Source organism: Megalopta genalis, chromosome 10 (assembly GCF_051020955.1).
Source record: "Megalopta genalis isolate 19385.01 chromosome 10, iyMegGena1_principal, whole genome shotgun sequence".
Classification (NCBI taxonomy): Eukaryota; Metazoa; Arthropoda; class Insecta; order Hymenoptera; family Halictidae; genus Megalopta; species Megalopta genalis.
Genome location: NC_135022.1, coordinates 9,705,501 through 9,720,646, shown reverse-complemented (window position 1 = coordinate 9,720,646; position 15,146 = coordinate 9,705,501). Strand labels below are relative to the sequence as shown.

The following is a 15,146-nucleotide window of genomic DNA, read 5'->3' as shown; positions in this document are numbered from 1 at the left end:
GTCCTATATAGAATTTTTCAAAGGGAACCTCTCGGGCGTATGCAACGTTCCGTAGAGCATAGCCGCCGCCGCCGCCGCGCTTTCGCATTAGGCGCGTTTCCCTTGACGCTTCCGGTTCAGTTACACCTGTTCGTAGGATTCGGAGCGGCGGGTATATACGATCAATTCGAATTGAACGTCGATATGTAGTTTAATCTCTCCTACCTACAGCTATATTTCACGGCTGAAGAATATTCTGAGGGCACAACAATCTTCAGCAGACTCTTTGGCATCGATATCGTGTAAAGAACGTTCATGTATTGTTGCAAATCCAGAGAACAGAGATCTTTGCTGCTTTTGCCATAAGATGTAACAAATTTGGCAACAATCAAAATGGCTGTTCGGCCGATAGTGACGCCCCTTGTGGCAAATTCTCGAAGCTTCGTTCAGAATCTAGCACAGCACCAATGGACGTAGTGGCAAAACGTTCAAACTGTTGGGCAACGTGACCGACGGAGCGAGAGAAAATTGGCGAGAGTGGCGCCTCGTGCGGCGAAACCTCGAAGCTTCGTTCGACGTATGTATAGCGCCAATTGGGGACGTGGTAAAACGGTCAAACTGTTAGTCAAATTCGACCGTTGGTAATTTGACTAATGTTTGAGCGGAACTTAATTTTTTCTCCAAAAGAGGCACCACTATCGTCCATATGCTCGATGTAGGGTCGCTTACAAAAATTAATTATTATGACGAAAACAGGCCATAAAAAAATAAACCAAGCGTACAGAATTGCTTAGGAGGATCTACTACATTGATATCATATAAAAAAAAACGAATGACAACATTGCGAAACATAATTAATTGCTTTTTGATGTTCGGTTAATTATTATGATAATTATGTTTTGCGTTGTTGTAGTTTGGTTTTTTTACACAATAACGACGCAGTTCTGAACAGTTCTCAAACTCCTAAATTAACTCCTAAATTTCAGGCGAATTTTTTAAATACGTACATACTATGTAGGAGTTCTCGATTATTTCAACCGTTCACCGCTACGTGGAGTTAATATTTTTGTGTCCGTCAGGAAACTTTTTGGAAAATTAGACGGATTCGGTGCATAAAATTGGTAGGAGAAAATTTCCCCGAACAGTTCAATTATTTGGCATGTTCGATTATTCGATGCTCGGAATTCTAATGCTACGGTATTTTAAGGATATTTCTTTACCGCAACGAAATATGCGTTCCGTCTTCCGTCAACGCGCGGAACGACATCGATCTAACGTCGATATATACGGCGTTATCTTGCTTGGAAATCAATCAATCCGCTTTTCAATTTCGATTTCGATTTTCGTTCGTACAACCAGGTACCGGTATAACATATTAACACAAGATTACAAGGCTGTCGGACTTTAAGACTGCAGTATATGACTGTATAAGGCGTATGGTGAACACGCCGTATCGCTGTGTGATTTGATCAGGTATTCTTGGTTTTGATCGGAACGTTATTTATTTTCATTGTAAATTGGAGTAGTGGTAGGAAAAGGTGGCAGTGGTGGTGGCGGCGACGGCAGCGGCGGCGATGACAAAGGAGGGGGGACAGGTAGGTACCGGAGCGTATTATTCGTCGGCATCGCGTGGCCGTGGCTGTGTTCGAACGGTGTCTCGGGAAAGAGCGATCGCGTGAACAGCCCAGCGGCGAGGAAGGAGGACTTTTCACGTCGGTTCAGTGAGCTGACGCACTTCGAACGACGCTCGTCGGCAACGGTGCGGTGCGATCCGATCCGATCCGATCCGATCCCATCCGATTCGATCCGAATCGAGCCGCAACGTCCAAAAATGGCGTTTCTCGCGGTTCTCGCGTAGAGCTCGCCGCAACACCATCGAACGATCGTGTGTCCTCTCGACATCGTGCCAGCGGCCACGACACGAGCACAGGCGACTCGGTGCGAAAGGGAATCGTCGCTCCAGCCGGGCTGCTATTTCCGATCTACGACCTACGACTACGACCTACGACCTGCGATCCTTGAACATCGTGCAGAGCCGCTTCGTTCCCAAGAGGCTCGCTCAGCGGAGAAACCACCGACGTAAATATCGGTTCGCATGCCCATGCATCGTTCCATCCTCGAACGTGCGCGAGTGAACGTATCTACGCGCGGAGTCGTACGATCGTCGCGAACAAAGCACTCTCGACTCCCTATATATTCCATGTGTACTTCGAAGAATTGGTACCCTAATCGCGCCCTTTTGACACGAACTCCGATTGGCCAGCACGTCGACGGATGACCAATCGACGCGACGCGGGGTCCCGCGACGAACCGTCGCGATTGTTTTCCAAAAGATCAACGTTCTCGCACGCGGTTAGCTCTTCTCCGCAGCTAATTGGACGTCGATTAGCGACGCTTACGTGCCGTTGAATCGATCCAAGGGGGGAACATCGGTGCCGGCTCGCAGTAATGGCGTTACCGCGAAGAGTCGATCGGTCGATCACGGAAAAGAATTTGAATAGCGGTGAAAGTGGCGGCGACAGCCGAATTTCTCGCTTGCGCGCGCGTGCGTGCGCGTGAAGCGCGCGGATAGACGCGGCCCGGCGCCGCGCCGATTTGCCTCTACGGTTTCCCACGAATATTTCCAGAAGAGTTTCCCTTTTCATCGTGGTCCCGTAATTAGACGAGTTCCCGCGGCCGTCGAACCAAGGCGACTCCGGACGCAATCGCTTCGATCGAGATTCCGTCTCGCCGTGAAAGCGTCGAGGATTCGTTTCCTTGGTCGGGAAATCCTCTGCCGGTGGACAACTGTTCGTTCGCACGCTTCCGCATCGGCCGTTTTCGAGTTCGATCGTGGAAAATCGTCGAAGGCGATCGGCCCTTCTTACCGATTCTTCCCGACGGACGATTTTTACGCGCTTACGCAAGCTTCGCCGGTTGGACAAGGTTTTCAGGCGACAGTGACGTCATAGCATAACATAGCATAGCACGGCGTAGCATAGCAGAGCGTAGCACAGCACGTCGCATCGCAGCACAGCGTAGCGCGGACAAGTAATGCCTTTGGCACGTGTGCGGCCGATGAGTATAACGCATCGTTCGCGCAGAAAATGATCGAGTCGTGTCACGATCACATTTTTATCCGTGCCGCGACACTCGGAACTCGCTCCACCGCTTCTACCCACTTACAATTGGATACGTCGGAGCGTTGTGATTCTTCTCATTTCGTACGAATTAACAATATTTTATTAACCCCTTAACGCGCTAAACTGGCCAAACTGTGTACTCTCGAGATAATTCGAGCGGCGTTGTACTTTCTGTTGCTATAATTTTTCACACTCGAGTGCAATCGAGAATTGAAAATAACAATGTGAAAGCAAAAGAAAACAATCGTTTTATTGATATTTATCATTTACATGGGATTGTAAGCTATAACACTTACTTATTCAAGTATAAAATATATCCTTTTTCTACTTATCACTTATATAATAATAATAATAATAACAATAATAATAATAATAATAATAGTAATATTCTGAAAATTAGAAATCATACCAATTGTATAAATATCCATTATTTTTGTATTTTTGTAATTTTCTTGCCAAGACAACGTTCTAAATTGTGTTCTTTTACATTAAAAAGAATTGATTTTTTTTGGCCGGCCTTTTTCAAATAAACTGTGCATTAAGGGGTTAACAATATATTATTAACAATTTTTTATTAACAATATATTCACCGTAAAAGATCCAATTTCTTACACAAACGTACTCGCGCAACTCTTTGGACAAAAAGCGTTGCATGTATCATAATCGCGTCGACTCCCCCAAATCGGCAGAACGAGATATGCAATGATACTGATAGTCGATGATACTCGTTGATCGCAATAATAAAAGCTGGCTAATTCTTGGCCGCCGCGCTGTTGCAGAACAACAGCAATAGGACGGCAAGGTTGCAGTTCTCTTGAGAATAGCAAAGACGATCCAGACGCCGGTCTATCGTTTCTACGCTTTCTTGTTTCCTTTCTCCCGCGGCTGTAACTGTAAAATATTCAATGAATTCGAATGAAAAGGGGGCGGTCGCGCATCGTGCAACGCGCGTCTCGGTACCTAAAATGCATCCGCGAGCATCGGCGAAGGCGGCAGGAACACAGCAGGTGTCTCCGCGGCAGACACTTTCACCGCGCGCGAAAACTTTTTAGTTAACCGATCTTCCCGCGTGCCGGCGGTATCGTAGCGATTAGCCGGACGAATCGGCTTTGCGTGTAGAAAATCGCGTGCGGCTTCGAAGCTTCTAGAGAGGAACGCGTCGCGCGTCTCGAGTAGCGAACGACGACGAACGCGGCCGATCTTCCCTCCTTTTATCGGGTCCGTTTGATCCCGAGGCCCCCGATACGCGATAGGCCCCGGTGTGGACCCCGAGGCCAGGGCGCTTGCACCCAACTGTCTCGCCGATTAACCTTTCACGCATCGGTGTTCAAACGATCGTCGTTTCTCGCATTCTACAATGGGGGCAAGTATAAACGGATACCCTTCGGAACGGTGTAACTTTGAAATCTCGACCGAACGACTTGAATTCTTTTGGAGACGTTGTGAGAGCCTAGTTTAACGCACAATGACTGAAATCATTCCCCTTTTAATTTGAACTTGCAATGACAAGAGACACTGTCTTATCCGTGCCTATAATAATATAATATAATATTATTAATATATATATAATTAATAATACATATATTATAAATAATATATATATATATATATATATATATATAGTCCGCATACTGAAAATTTTATGGAAATCGTTTTTAAGAGCTGTCCACTTATATTTGCCCCGCATTGTATACACCAGGGGTGTATACAGCATTTGTGTATACAGCAAATCGGACACTGTTCCACTTGTATTCTGCATTTTTGTCACAAATGTTTAACCCATCAAAGGCGACGCATAATTTGCGGTTTCTTATCGTTCGGCCAACGACGGTAATAATCAGGCTGCGAAATTATTTCTCCATTTTTCAACGTTTTATTTTTTGTGCGCTGCGGTACATCCTTGCGATTTATACGCAGCACCTTACAACTATCTGTCCTCTTTGAGTATATGAGCCGTTTATTTTGAAAGTCGCATAAGTCACTTTGTTTTCAAGTCGATATATTTAAGGGTTTGCGTTTTAACACGTTTAATAATATGGATGCTAACTTTCGAGAAGATTTACTTGTATTTGTTATCTCAGGATACTGATATTATTCTCAGTATAAATAATTTCGTATAAACATTAAAAAATCACCACTTTTCATTACGGTAAAGTGACTTAAGCCACTTTCAAAATAAATAGTTTAGAAAAATGACTGACATATGTTAATTTTGTCCGACGTATTTTACCGAAGTGACGTTTCGAAAGGACAGTGATTTACTAAAATTGTTGAATAAATTACACATATAATAATAATTTATACCATGAACATATTTAATATAAAGGTTTGATTTAAGTATTTTTTATTTTAATATTCATAAAATACAAAAATAATTGGTACATTTTGAAACATAAGTATAAGTCATTTATATGAAAATACATCGGTTCAATTTAATTTTCGTCATCGATAGGAGCGATTAAGTCCTCGGAAATCGTGTTTTGTTTCAAATCTTTTAAATAACTGTGGTATATCGGGGGTATATAATTAAGCAAGTCCATCGTGTCTTTGTATTTTGCTGAAGAAACAGGACGAGATCCAGCGCACAACGGATTCATTTCTATTTGTGAATAACGCCTAGGTCTTCCTCTTTTCGGTGACAAATCCAAAATTAGAAATTCATCTTTTTCATCTAAAGTTAGTTTATAAAACATTCTATAGCCATCTGCTGGCGGGTCTGGAGGTAGCCGCCACATCACTATAATATAATTTACAAAACTGCGCTATTCTTTCGCACTTATAAAAATAAGTCCAGCGATCACAACTTTTTTAAAAATACTGAAAATAATTCGAAACAATACTTCACGCACACTTATCACACGTTTCTATTTCTTTCACACCAAGCCCCGCAATTAATTTCCCGAGTACAGCGACTTACGCCACTTTCAAAACAAACACGTTTGTTATACCGTTAATTAGCAAAACTTCTCTCGAACAAATCTCAATAGTTCTCAACTTATCGATCGCAAATTTTCTTTAAATGAAAAGATACCGTTCAATTGTAATTAGTGTTACCATTAACTCGATCTTTTTGAAAAACTGACTTATGCCACTTTCAAAATAAACGGCTCGTATTATGGAAGATTGTAAAAATGATCGATAGGTACGGGAACGACACGCGAGAGAGAGAGAATAACACGTGCGCTGCGCAGACATCGTCCTTGATGGGACATCGTCCTATGTTTACATAACATTTGTTTTTCTTCTTTAGTGCCATAGTATATACACCGACAAAGGGACAGACCGACTGTATAAAAGAAAGGGCTTTCGAATTGCATTTGTACAGAAAATAGAATATGAAACACGAGAACGAAACATGATATGAAACAACAAAACGTTCGAACGAGTAACGCTTCGCAGGGCTGTCCGTAGAATCAGATTTCCTCGTGCCGGGACGACTACAGAAACCACTTTGTCATTCGTTCAATTTTTTTTTGTTTTTTAACTAAAAGGAAAATCGAGAAGAGGATCAGACCGAGAATGGAACCGACCGAGCAATTACGACCGGAGCAGCTTGTGGGCCTGGTGGCCCGGTCCGCGGAGGGCACAGCGGCGAAAGGGATGCCGATCAAAGGGCACGAGGACCTCTGGGTGGAGATCCAAGCGAACACGTTCAGGAATTGGGTGAACGAGCACTTGAAGCACGCGGCGGACGTCGCCGACGGGCCGGTGATCGATCTCGCGGAGGATTTTCGGGACGGCACGCGGCTCTGTGCCCTCGTCGAGGTACTGACCAAGCGGCGGCTGCCCAGGTGGAACCCAAGGCCAGCGAATCAACACCACCATCTGGAGAATGTGTCGACGGCGCTGCAAGCCATCGAGGCTGACGGAGTGAAGCTCGTCAATATCGGTGAGTGGATCGACCGACCGGCCGCAGCTATCCACCCAGCCGCGTCGCGTCGTCTCCTACACTAAACGATTTCCCGCCATCTTCCTGCCCCCTCGCCCCCTCCCCTCTCCCAAGCAGGTGTACATACGTACCCAGGCTATTCTTCGAATGACTTCACCGGGCGTTACGTGGTCACCGTTATGTTTCACAATTTTGCCCGTAACGCCTTCTTAGATAATCATGCGCCGCCACAGATAACCCACATACGAACCTTTTCGTTTATTGGTCGAGTATATATATATACCTTTGCCGCGTGCTTCGAGAATGAACGGCCGCCGCGAGTCATGAAACGCGAAATGCGACGAAGTTTTCGTTCCAACGAAATTAATGGGATTTCGTAGACCCGCGGCGGGGGGGGGGGGGGGGTCGTTGAAGAGAAAGAAAAAACCCTGGGGCGAATGGGGGGCGCCGAGCCACGATATCAAGATTCGTGGCCGCTCGTAAAACTACGTGGGCCGGCATTCCTCGGTCCATTCAGCTCTTTGCTTATCTGTCCGTCCACTTAGATACGCACGAGCTCCCGTCCGCGATTAGTCGATTCGTTTCGATTCCGGTTTTTCGGCGATACTTGTCCCCCGGTTCGTCGAAAGGAAGCCGTATCGAGGCATGGATCGACCTCGTGGCGTGACTCATGCCGCGCCGGTTACTACTCGGGAAAGCGATACCGTATCAAAGTAAATAGTTGGTCTGGATTGGCCTTTTAGGCACGACGCGCCACTATAGTGGCTTTCGCGGATATCGTCTTTTAGAACGACGCGCCACTATAATGGCTTTCGCGGATGTCGTCTCTCTGGACGACGCGCCACTATAGTGGCTTGCTCTAGTAGCTCACTCGCTCATCGTTCGAATCAAATAATCGTCTTCGTATGCATTGTTTCACACTTCTTTCGTCTTCGCATCGATTTACAACAGTCTACAGGGTGTCCCAAAAATGTCTCGCAATCCGGAAATGGCGGGTTCCTCGGATCATTCGAAGCAACTTCTTCCTTTACGAAAATGTTCTCCGAGGCACCGTTAACGAGTTATCAACGAAAAACAGTGACCAATAAGAATCGAGTACGGCCGACGCGAGGCGGCCCAGCCGACCAGCGCGCGAAGCCCGGTTCCGCTCGTTGGCTCGATCGCCTCGCGCCAGCCGAGCTCGCCTCTCATTGGTCACCGTTTTTCGTCGATAACTCGTTAACGGTGCCTCGGAGAACATTTTTGTAAAGGAAAAAGTTGCTTCGAATGGCCCGAGGAATCCGCCACTTTCGGACTGCGAGACATTTTTGGGACATCCTGTATATACAGACAGAATATACAGTATCAGACTCTGTACAGTACACATCGGACTCTGCCGTCCAGAGAAATAGCCTCGCGCAGAATTCAGCCGTACCGAAAAGGTTAATGAATCGACGGTCTACGGACGTATCGATGCATTGCAGTGCCGCGTGTCGCCGTGGATCGTGCGGGCCGAGCGTTCGCTCGTAACGAGCGAACTGTTGTAATAACGTCTACCTGGAACGTACCGCGCCGGTTACGCGTCAACTTCGAAAATGTATAGCTGTTACGTCACGGCTCGCAAATCGGACTTCGAGGTCGTTGCCTTTCTTGCGCTCTATCGGCGCCTACGAGACTGCCCGAGTCCCATTATACGATTACGCTCGTGCAACACGATGCCTGCCGACTAAATAAATTCTCGACGAGCGAGCGCGCAACGCGATGCATCCTCGATAAACCGCGCGCCGAGCGGCATAGCGCATCCCGTCCGCACCGATGCGAGCCGCGATTCAGAAACGCGATCAAGAATCGCGGAGGGTCATCGACAGCCGGCCGGCTGTATATAAAATAAAAACGGCAGCTTCGAGAGTCAGCGCCTTTCGTTTTCCTCACGTTTCGTTTCGTCCTTGTTCGCAGGCAACGTGGACATCGTGAATGGAAATTTGAAGCTTATCCTCGGCCTGATATGGTCGCTCATCGTCAGATACCAAATAGGCAAGTCCAAGTTCCCTCCAAGGAAACTCATGCTCGCATGGCTCAAGGTCAGTACACGTAATTGCACGGTCGACCTTGCGGGACGCGCGAGCGCGCGCCTGCGACGACCTCCGCAATCCCAACCTGGAAACGCGTGCTATATGTAACGAAATCTCCGACGATTACGCCGATTCATCGACGCGATTCCTTTTTCAGGCTGTCCTACCGGAGTGCAGAGTAAACAATTTCACGACGGACTGGAACTCGGGCGTCTACCTGAGCGCGTTGCTCGATTATTGCCAGCCGGGCCTGTTCCTTCACTGGCGGCAGCTAGATCCAACCGATAGGTACGAAAGACGCCACCGAATCGGGACTGGATCGTCGTCTACCAGCAAATATTTTCCCGGCTCGATATAACTGATTTATTTGGTTTTCCGATCGCAGCGTGTACAATTGCCGGAAAGCCATGGAGATCGCGAAACGCGACTTCGATATACCGATGGTACTCGAACCAGAGTACCTTGCGTCTCCATATTTGGACGAACTATCGGGAATGACCTACTTGTCTTACTTCATGAAGGAAGGCTCGCCCGGTTTTGATGCCACGTTACGGTGGGTCAACTCCCAGTCGCTTCGTCACACCGTGCAGAATTTCACGGTGAGCGCGTGTGCACGCCTTATAATTACTCGCGAGTGCTGTACCTTCCGTTTATAAACGAAACCGAACGATAATCGACCGTGTTGCAGACCGATTGGAACGACGGCAGAGTCCTCTGCGGGGTCGTGAGAAATTTGGGCGGACCGGCCCCGGCTTACGAGAAGATCGATCCTGATCCCGCCGCATGGGAGCACAATATCCAAATGGGTAAACGTCGGTTCCGCTTACAAATTAGATCGTGGCGGACGCGAACGAACGACACGCTTCGGAGAGATCGTCGGAGACGATCGCGCCGCATTCTTTTCTCCGGCGCTTTACCGAAGCTTTTGCTTGCCAAAGATCGGATTCGGCTCGAACGAAAATGCTCGGGTGAAAATGGTAAACGAATCGTCTCGAAGGCCACCGTGCAAACGGAAAAGCCGGCCGCACGTTCGAATCGGAGGACGTTCGTGCCCGAGCGTGGTAGCTGACGCAGGGTTGAAGGAATCACCGCTGATACGCCGGATCCCGTGCTCCGGTAGCGGTGATGGATTATGTAACGCTGGTTTCTTATTTTCCCGAAGGTATCGACGGAGGCAAGAAACTAGGCGTGGAGCCGATCCTCAAGGCGAAAGATATGGCGGATCAGAACGTGGAACATTTAGGCGTGATGGCGTACGCGGCATACTTTCAGTGGGTGAAGCCTCGCCCTCAGGCCAGCAAACAAATACTCGTCCACGTGGACAGCACATCCGCCAGAGTGCAACAACCGGTTAGTCGAACGATTGTTCTTCCTTCGAAGATCGGCCGACGAGAGCCTGCCGGCCGCGAACCGTGCCCTTCTCCACGAAATAATTTCAGCGATTCGGTCGGCAATCCTGTTTCTAGGCGCATTTCAAGCTGGAGTTGCTTACCAAAGAAGCGAACACGAGGGAGGTGCGCGGCGAAGTGATTGCTCCCAGCGGACGAATCGAGTGCAGGCTCGCGTGGAACGGAATCCACGGGAAGGGAACCTTCGTCCCTACGGAAATTGGGATGCACAAGGTGCGGTACGACGCGTGCGACCACCCGCTATCTCTCTATGTCGGTCCTCTGTCTGTTCTCACATCGAGTCGTTTCTTGTTTCAGCTGATGGTGTACAACGACGCCGAGTTGGTCGACGGATGCCCCTATTACTTTCGAGTTTTACCTTCCCTGACTAAAATCAAAGCGTCCGGCATGGACCCTTGCGCCATAGGATCCATCGTCGAGGTTCTAGTCAACAGTTACGGTAAACGAACGCGGGCAATCGCATCGTATTTACAGGGTGGCTCGCCCTGTGCGTGTAACATGTTGGCACGCATGCTGGTACGTAACGATCCGATTTTTCAGGAACTAGTCATGACGGCATCGATGTGACCGCGTGGTCGCCGACCGGCAGATCCCTGGCGTGTCCAGTGAAAGAGAACGACGGTGTGCATACCGCGACCTTTCAACCGGACGAGACAGGCGAATGGAGCATCGCGATAACTCACAAAGGAAACCATATCCAAGGCGGACCTTTCACCTGCTTCGTGTTCGATCCGAATGGCATACAGGTTCTCGGTTCCGTTCTTTTCTTCTTTTTTCTTTTCGTTCTCTAAGCATTCGGAAACGTCGAATTAGGAGTCTATCCGTGCAAGATAGACGTAGATACGACTGTATTAAATCCCGACGTTATTTCATTTTCACAGCTGATCGACACGGACGGCGCCTCCCCGGGTCAACCGTTCTCGTTTATCGTGGACGCGACGGGAACCGGTGGTCTAGGCGACGTGATCGTAGACCTCGTCCACGACAAGCAGTCTATACCGTTCAGGATGGAAGATTACGGTCATATGAGGTACCGAGTATCCTTCGTACCAGCCGATTCCGGGAAGTACAGAGTCTACGTCTATTTCAACGGCTCGGACGTGCGAGGCTCGCCGTTCTCCATCCGAGTGGGAACGCAGAGAGGATCGAGGAGATCGAAGGAGTCCACGGCGAGCCTCGACAGATCGAAACTGTCCTCTCTGGAGAGACGGATGAACGGTCTGAACGTGTCCGTTGGACTGGATCGGGCGAGTCCTATACAGAAAACCTACTACAAGTCTCCCAGTCCTACCCAGCACGCTCGCGACTACTCCCCCCTGCAACAGACTGCCTCGAGCTACAAGACTACGACGACGAGCAACTACTCGATGGAAAACTCGAGCTCGACGTACCATCACGCGTCTACGTCGTTGGACCGCACCCAATCGCCGAGTCAGAATCAGAACGAAAATCAGAATCAGAACCAGGATCATAATCAAAACCAGGGTCACCGTCTCAGCCCGATCACTCGGAATCTTCACAGTCCCTCCACCACGATCAAAGAGACGAGGGAGACCTACTCGAGCAGCGTCTACAACCGATCTAGGTCCCCCACCGTGCAGAGCCCCAGTCCGAAAGAGTCGAAGGACGCATTGTATTCGACGACTGCGGTGAACAGAACTCGTTCTCCTAATCCGAGTCCAACGGCCCACTGCTCGAGGTACTCCCCTTCGTTCAAAGAGTCCCGAGACATCTACAATTCCGGCTCCTTGAAGAGGTCCAGGTCGCCGAATCGCAGCCCCATGGCGTTCCGCAGCGCGACGCAGAGTCCTGTCAACAGAAGCTTCAGTCCGAGGAGCAACGAGAGAGACAACGGATTCGGGGTCGGACTGGGCTTCGGGTTCGGCAGGAGAGGTTCCACGGAGAACAACGGAGCGATCGACACGAGCAGCAACGTGAGAGTGTCGTCGATGGTTTGCGGAACATCTAGGCGCGACTCTTGGGACGCCATCGAGAAAACCAAATCGTTGCTGTCCTACGGCAGTCTGGAGTCCTTGGCGAATCTGACCAAGAACGCGGCCACGGCCACGGCCACGGCCACGACCGAGACCGCGAACAACCATAGCTACTTGAACAACAACTACAAAAATACTCAGAGCCGGAACAGCGCGTCGTCGCACGCTCATGCCACCGGCTTCTCGAACTTGTCGTCGACCCAGAAATACGGCAACGAGAACCAGCACTCGCGCACCCAGACCCAGGGGATCTTGAAGAATAAAAACAACATCCATTACAAGAGCACGGACACCACCGACGGCCCGCACGATCGATATCTGAACAACGGAGTTCCCGAATATGCGAGCACGCAGAACAAAAGCTCCGTCCTCGTCACCGGAAACGCCCTCGAAATGCTTCCGATTCACAGACCGACCACGTTCGTCGTCGACTCGAGCGTGGACCCGAACAAAATCACGGTCAGCGTTTCGGGTACGTTCCATCGGCGGCTCTTCGTTTCCTCGTTTCTCGGCATTTGTGCAGGCTACAGATAAGATTTAACGATCGGTACCTTGAATTCCAGGCCCGAGCGGAAAGATAATTCCCGTGCAAAGGTCGACTCTCCGCGGTTTAACGTACGCGGTAACGGCCGAGGAGGTTGGCGAGCACACGATTCAGATATTGGTGAACGGCCAGCAGGTTCCAGGATCTCCGTTCAGGTAGGCATCGACGTAATCCGTAGCCGTCTCGTCGGCTAGATCGGGAAAATCGAGATCGAGATCGAGGAACGTTTCCTATGATTGCAGATCGCAAGCTTACAACGCGCGCGCCATCCAAATCGGGAACATTCCGAATGGCGTTGTCAATCAGCCCGTGGAATTTGAGAGTAGGTACCGAAAGCGACTCGGTATCGACGACCGAGCGCATTCTAAAGCCGTTGTTGCATCCTGTTACAGTCGACGGTTCCAGGGCTGGATCCGGGAACTTGGAGATTCTCGTGAACGGTGGCCATGTGACGAGTTTCGTGAGAGCGTTGGGCAGCCAACGATTCCTGGCATCGTTCGTGCCCCACGAGGCTGTTGTGCACCTGGTAGAGATGACGTTCAACGGCGAGGTCGTCCCCGGTAAGTCCGATCTTCTTCCTTTTCCTTCTTCTTCTTCTTCTTCTGTTCCTGTCGCATACTCGATACTCTCTACTTGCTCGTCTTCGACCCGAGAACTCGAAAGGCTCGCGTCGCGCGCTAAGATCGAACGCTAATGTTGTCCGATGATGACTTTCCATTCGAATCGAGATGGCGTATTACGATCAGTCTTACGACAGAAATTTCCTGGTGAAAGTCATCCGATTGCTTCCGCTTGTTTCCGCTTCGAAAAGTCATTTTGCCGCGGTCTCTGCTTCCTTCGTCAACGACCTTATCTATCCTTGTACGATTGTACACACGTTGGATGTGCTCATTCCTGCGAGTACTCGATGCATTCGATTCGTAGTTCACCAAACCTTTCTAATCGTTTCATCCTCTCTTCTCCCGACGAAACTCGCTTCGGATTTCGAAATTACACGGGCCGGAAGTTGTGCATCTGGAGGCGCGAGAAATTCACGAGCAGAGAGACGGTTAGAGGAATTCGGAATGAAAATCTGTTTGGAAATTCTCGCGGGAGTCGCGCGAGGTTGCAAAGTTTGCGTCCGGTCCATCCGGTCTATGCTGCCGCGGTTCGCTGAAAAATTGCACTCGTTCCTCGGCGCATGCACCTAGAATTTCACCTCGCGGCCGAGGCACCGCGCTCGTCTTCGAGTCAACAGGTCATTGGTCGGGTCGTTGACTTGCGATTTCACGCGTCCACGTGATGTTCCACTGACACATATACGACGTCATCGTGTTCTTCGCGTTCCTGAATTTTTTTCCTTTCGTTTACCCACCGACCCACACGGCTACGCGGACACGCCGCCGCTGCAGCAATTCTTCCATTATGCATTTTCGCGGTGCCGGTGCAACGTATCGGATAAATATGCTCGCGGAATTGCCTTTCACCCGGAGGATGAAAACGTGCCGCTCTTTTTCCCTTATTTTCCTTGTTCTCGCGTCAACGTTGGAATTTCCTGTCGAAACTCTTCTTGCTCCTTGCCCTCGACCGTGCGGCAAATTATATCGCGATTCACCTCTATGTATTCGAATCGTTCAACGAAAACGGCCTGTTAGAAACAAATCGAATCGCAAACAATAGCAGTCCTCGAATGGCACGGACATCGAGAAAATCTCAATTTTATTACCGATTTGGCGGCGATCCATGAAGCGACAAATGTCGCGGCGGCGCATTATGGTTGCCGAACTATGTATGTACGTATGTATGTGGAAGTCGCGGTGAAAATTAGCGAGACTAAAACGCGAGACGATTACGTTTACAACTGCATCCTATCCACGTTCGGTCAATTTCAACGATACGCATACGCGACTCGCGCGGTTCATCGACGTTAGAGCCGAAGATCTTGTGGACGGTATACGATCGGAAGAGCGCTCGATCGAGAATCTCTTCGCGGAAGTAAGACCATAATCGAATCCGTGTTACGCCAAGCATCGACGTGCGAAGAATATTACGATATTCGGCTGCCTTGCCGAGAGAAGCTTATTCTGCAATCGTGACCACGCGTTGCACGTGGCCTGCAGCACGCAGCGAAGACGTTGGTCGGCACTCGGGACCCCATTCCGTTTCTAAATCACCGCGA

At 49.2% G+C, this 15,146-nt stretch overlaps 1 protein-coding gene across 3 annotated transcripts in view; it reads left to right on the top strand.

The window, feature by feature from the left end:
* The first annotated feature begins 1,606 nt into the window (after positions 1-1,606).
* The window catches only part of LOC117223320 (filamin-type immunoglobulin domains fbug), a 27,353-nt gene continuing 13,813 nt past the window's right edge, over positions 1,607-15,146 (top strand). The window contains exons 1-14 of one of the 3 annotated variants that reach the window (XM_033475537.2): positions 1,607-2,058; positions 6,593-6,990; positions 8,926-9,050; positions 9,199-9,329; positions 9,427-9,640; positions 9,730-9,847; positions 10,204-10,391; positions 10,508-10,663; positions 10,748-10,889; positions 10,991-11,196; positions 11,332-12,916; positions 13,008-13,143; positions 13,231-13,310; positions 13,381-13,548. In XM_033475537.2, the coding sequence (XP_033331428.2) occupies positions 6,621-6,990; positions 8,926-9,050; positions 9,199-9,329; positions 9,427-9,640; positions 9,730-9,847; positions 10,204-10,391; positions 10,508-10,663; positions 10,748-10,889; positions 10,991-11,196; positions 11,332-12,916; positions 13,008-13,143; positions 13,231-13,310; positions 13,381-13,548 (3,619 nt within the window). In that variant the 5' untranslated portion in view covers positions 1,607-2,058; positions 6,593-6,620. Of the gene's footprint in view, positions 2,069-6,592; positions 6,991-8,925; positions 9,051-9,198; positions 9,330-9,426; positions 9,641-9,729; positions 9,848-10,203; positions 10,392-10,507; positions 10,664-10,747; positions 10,890-10,990; positions 11,197-11,331; positions 12,917-13,007; positions 13,144-13,230; positions 13,311-13,380; positions 13,549-15,146 lie in introns of all 3 variants that reach the window. The other 2 variants (XM_076524967.1, XM_076524968.1) reach the window with 2 other exon arrangements.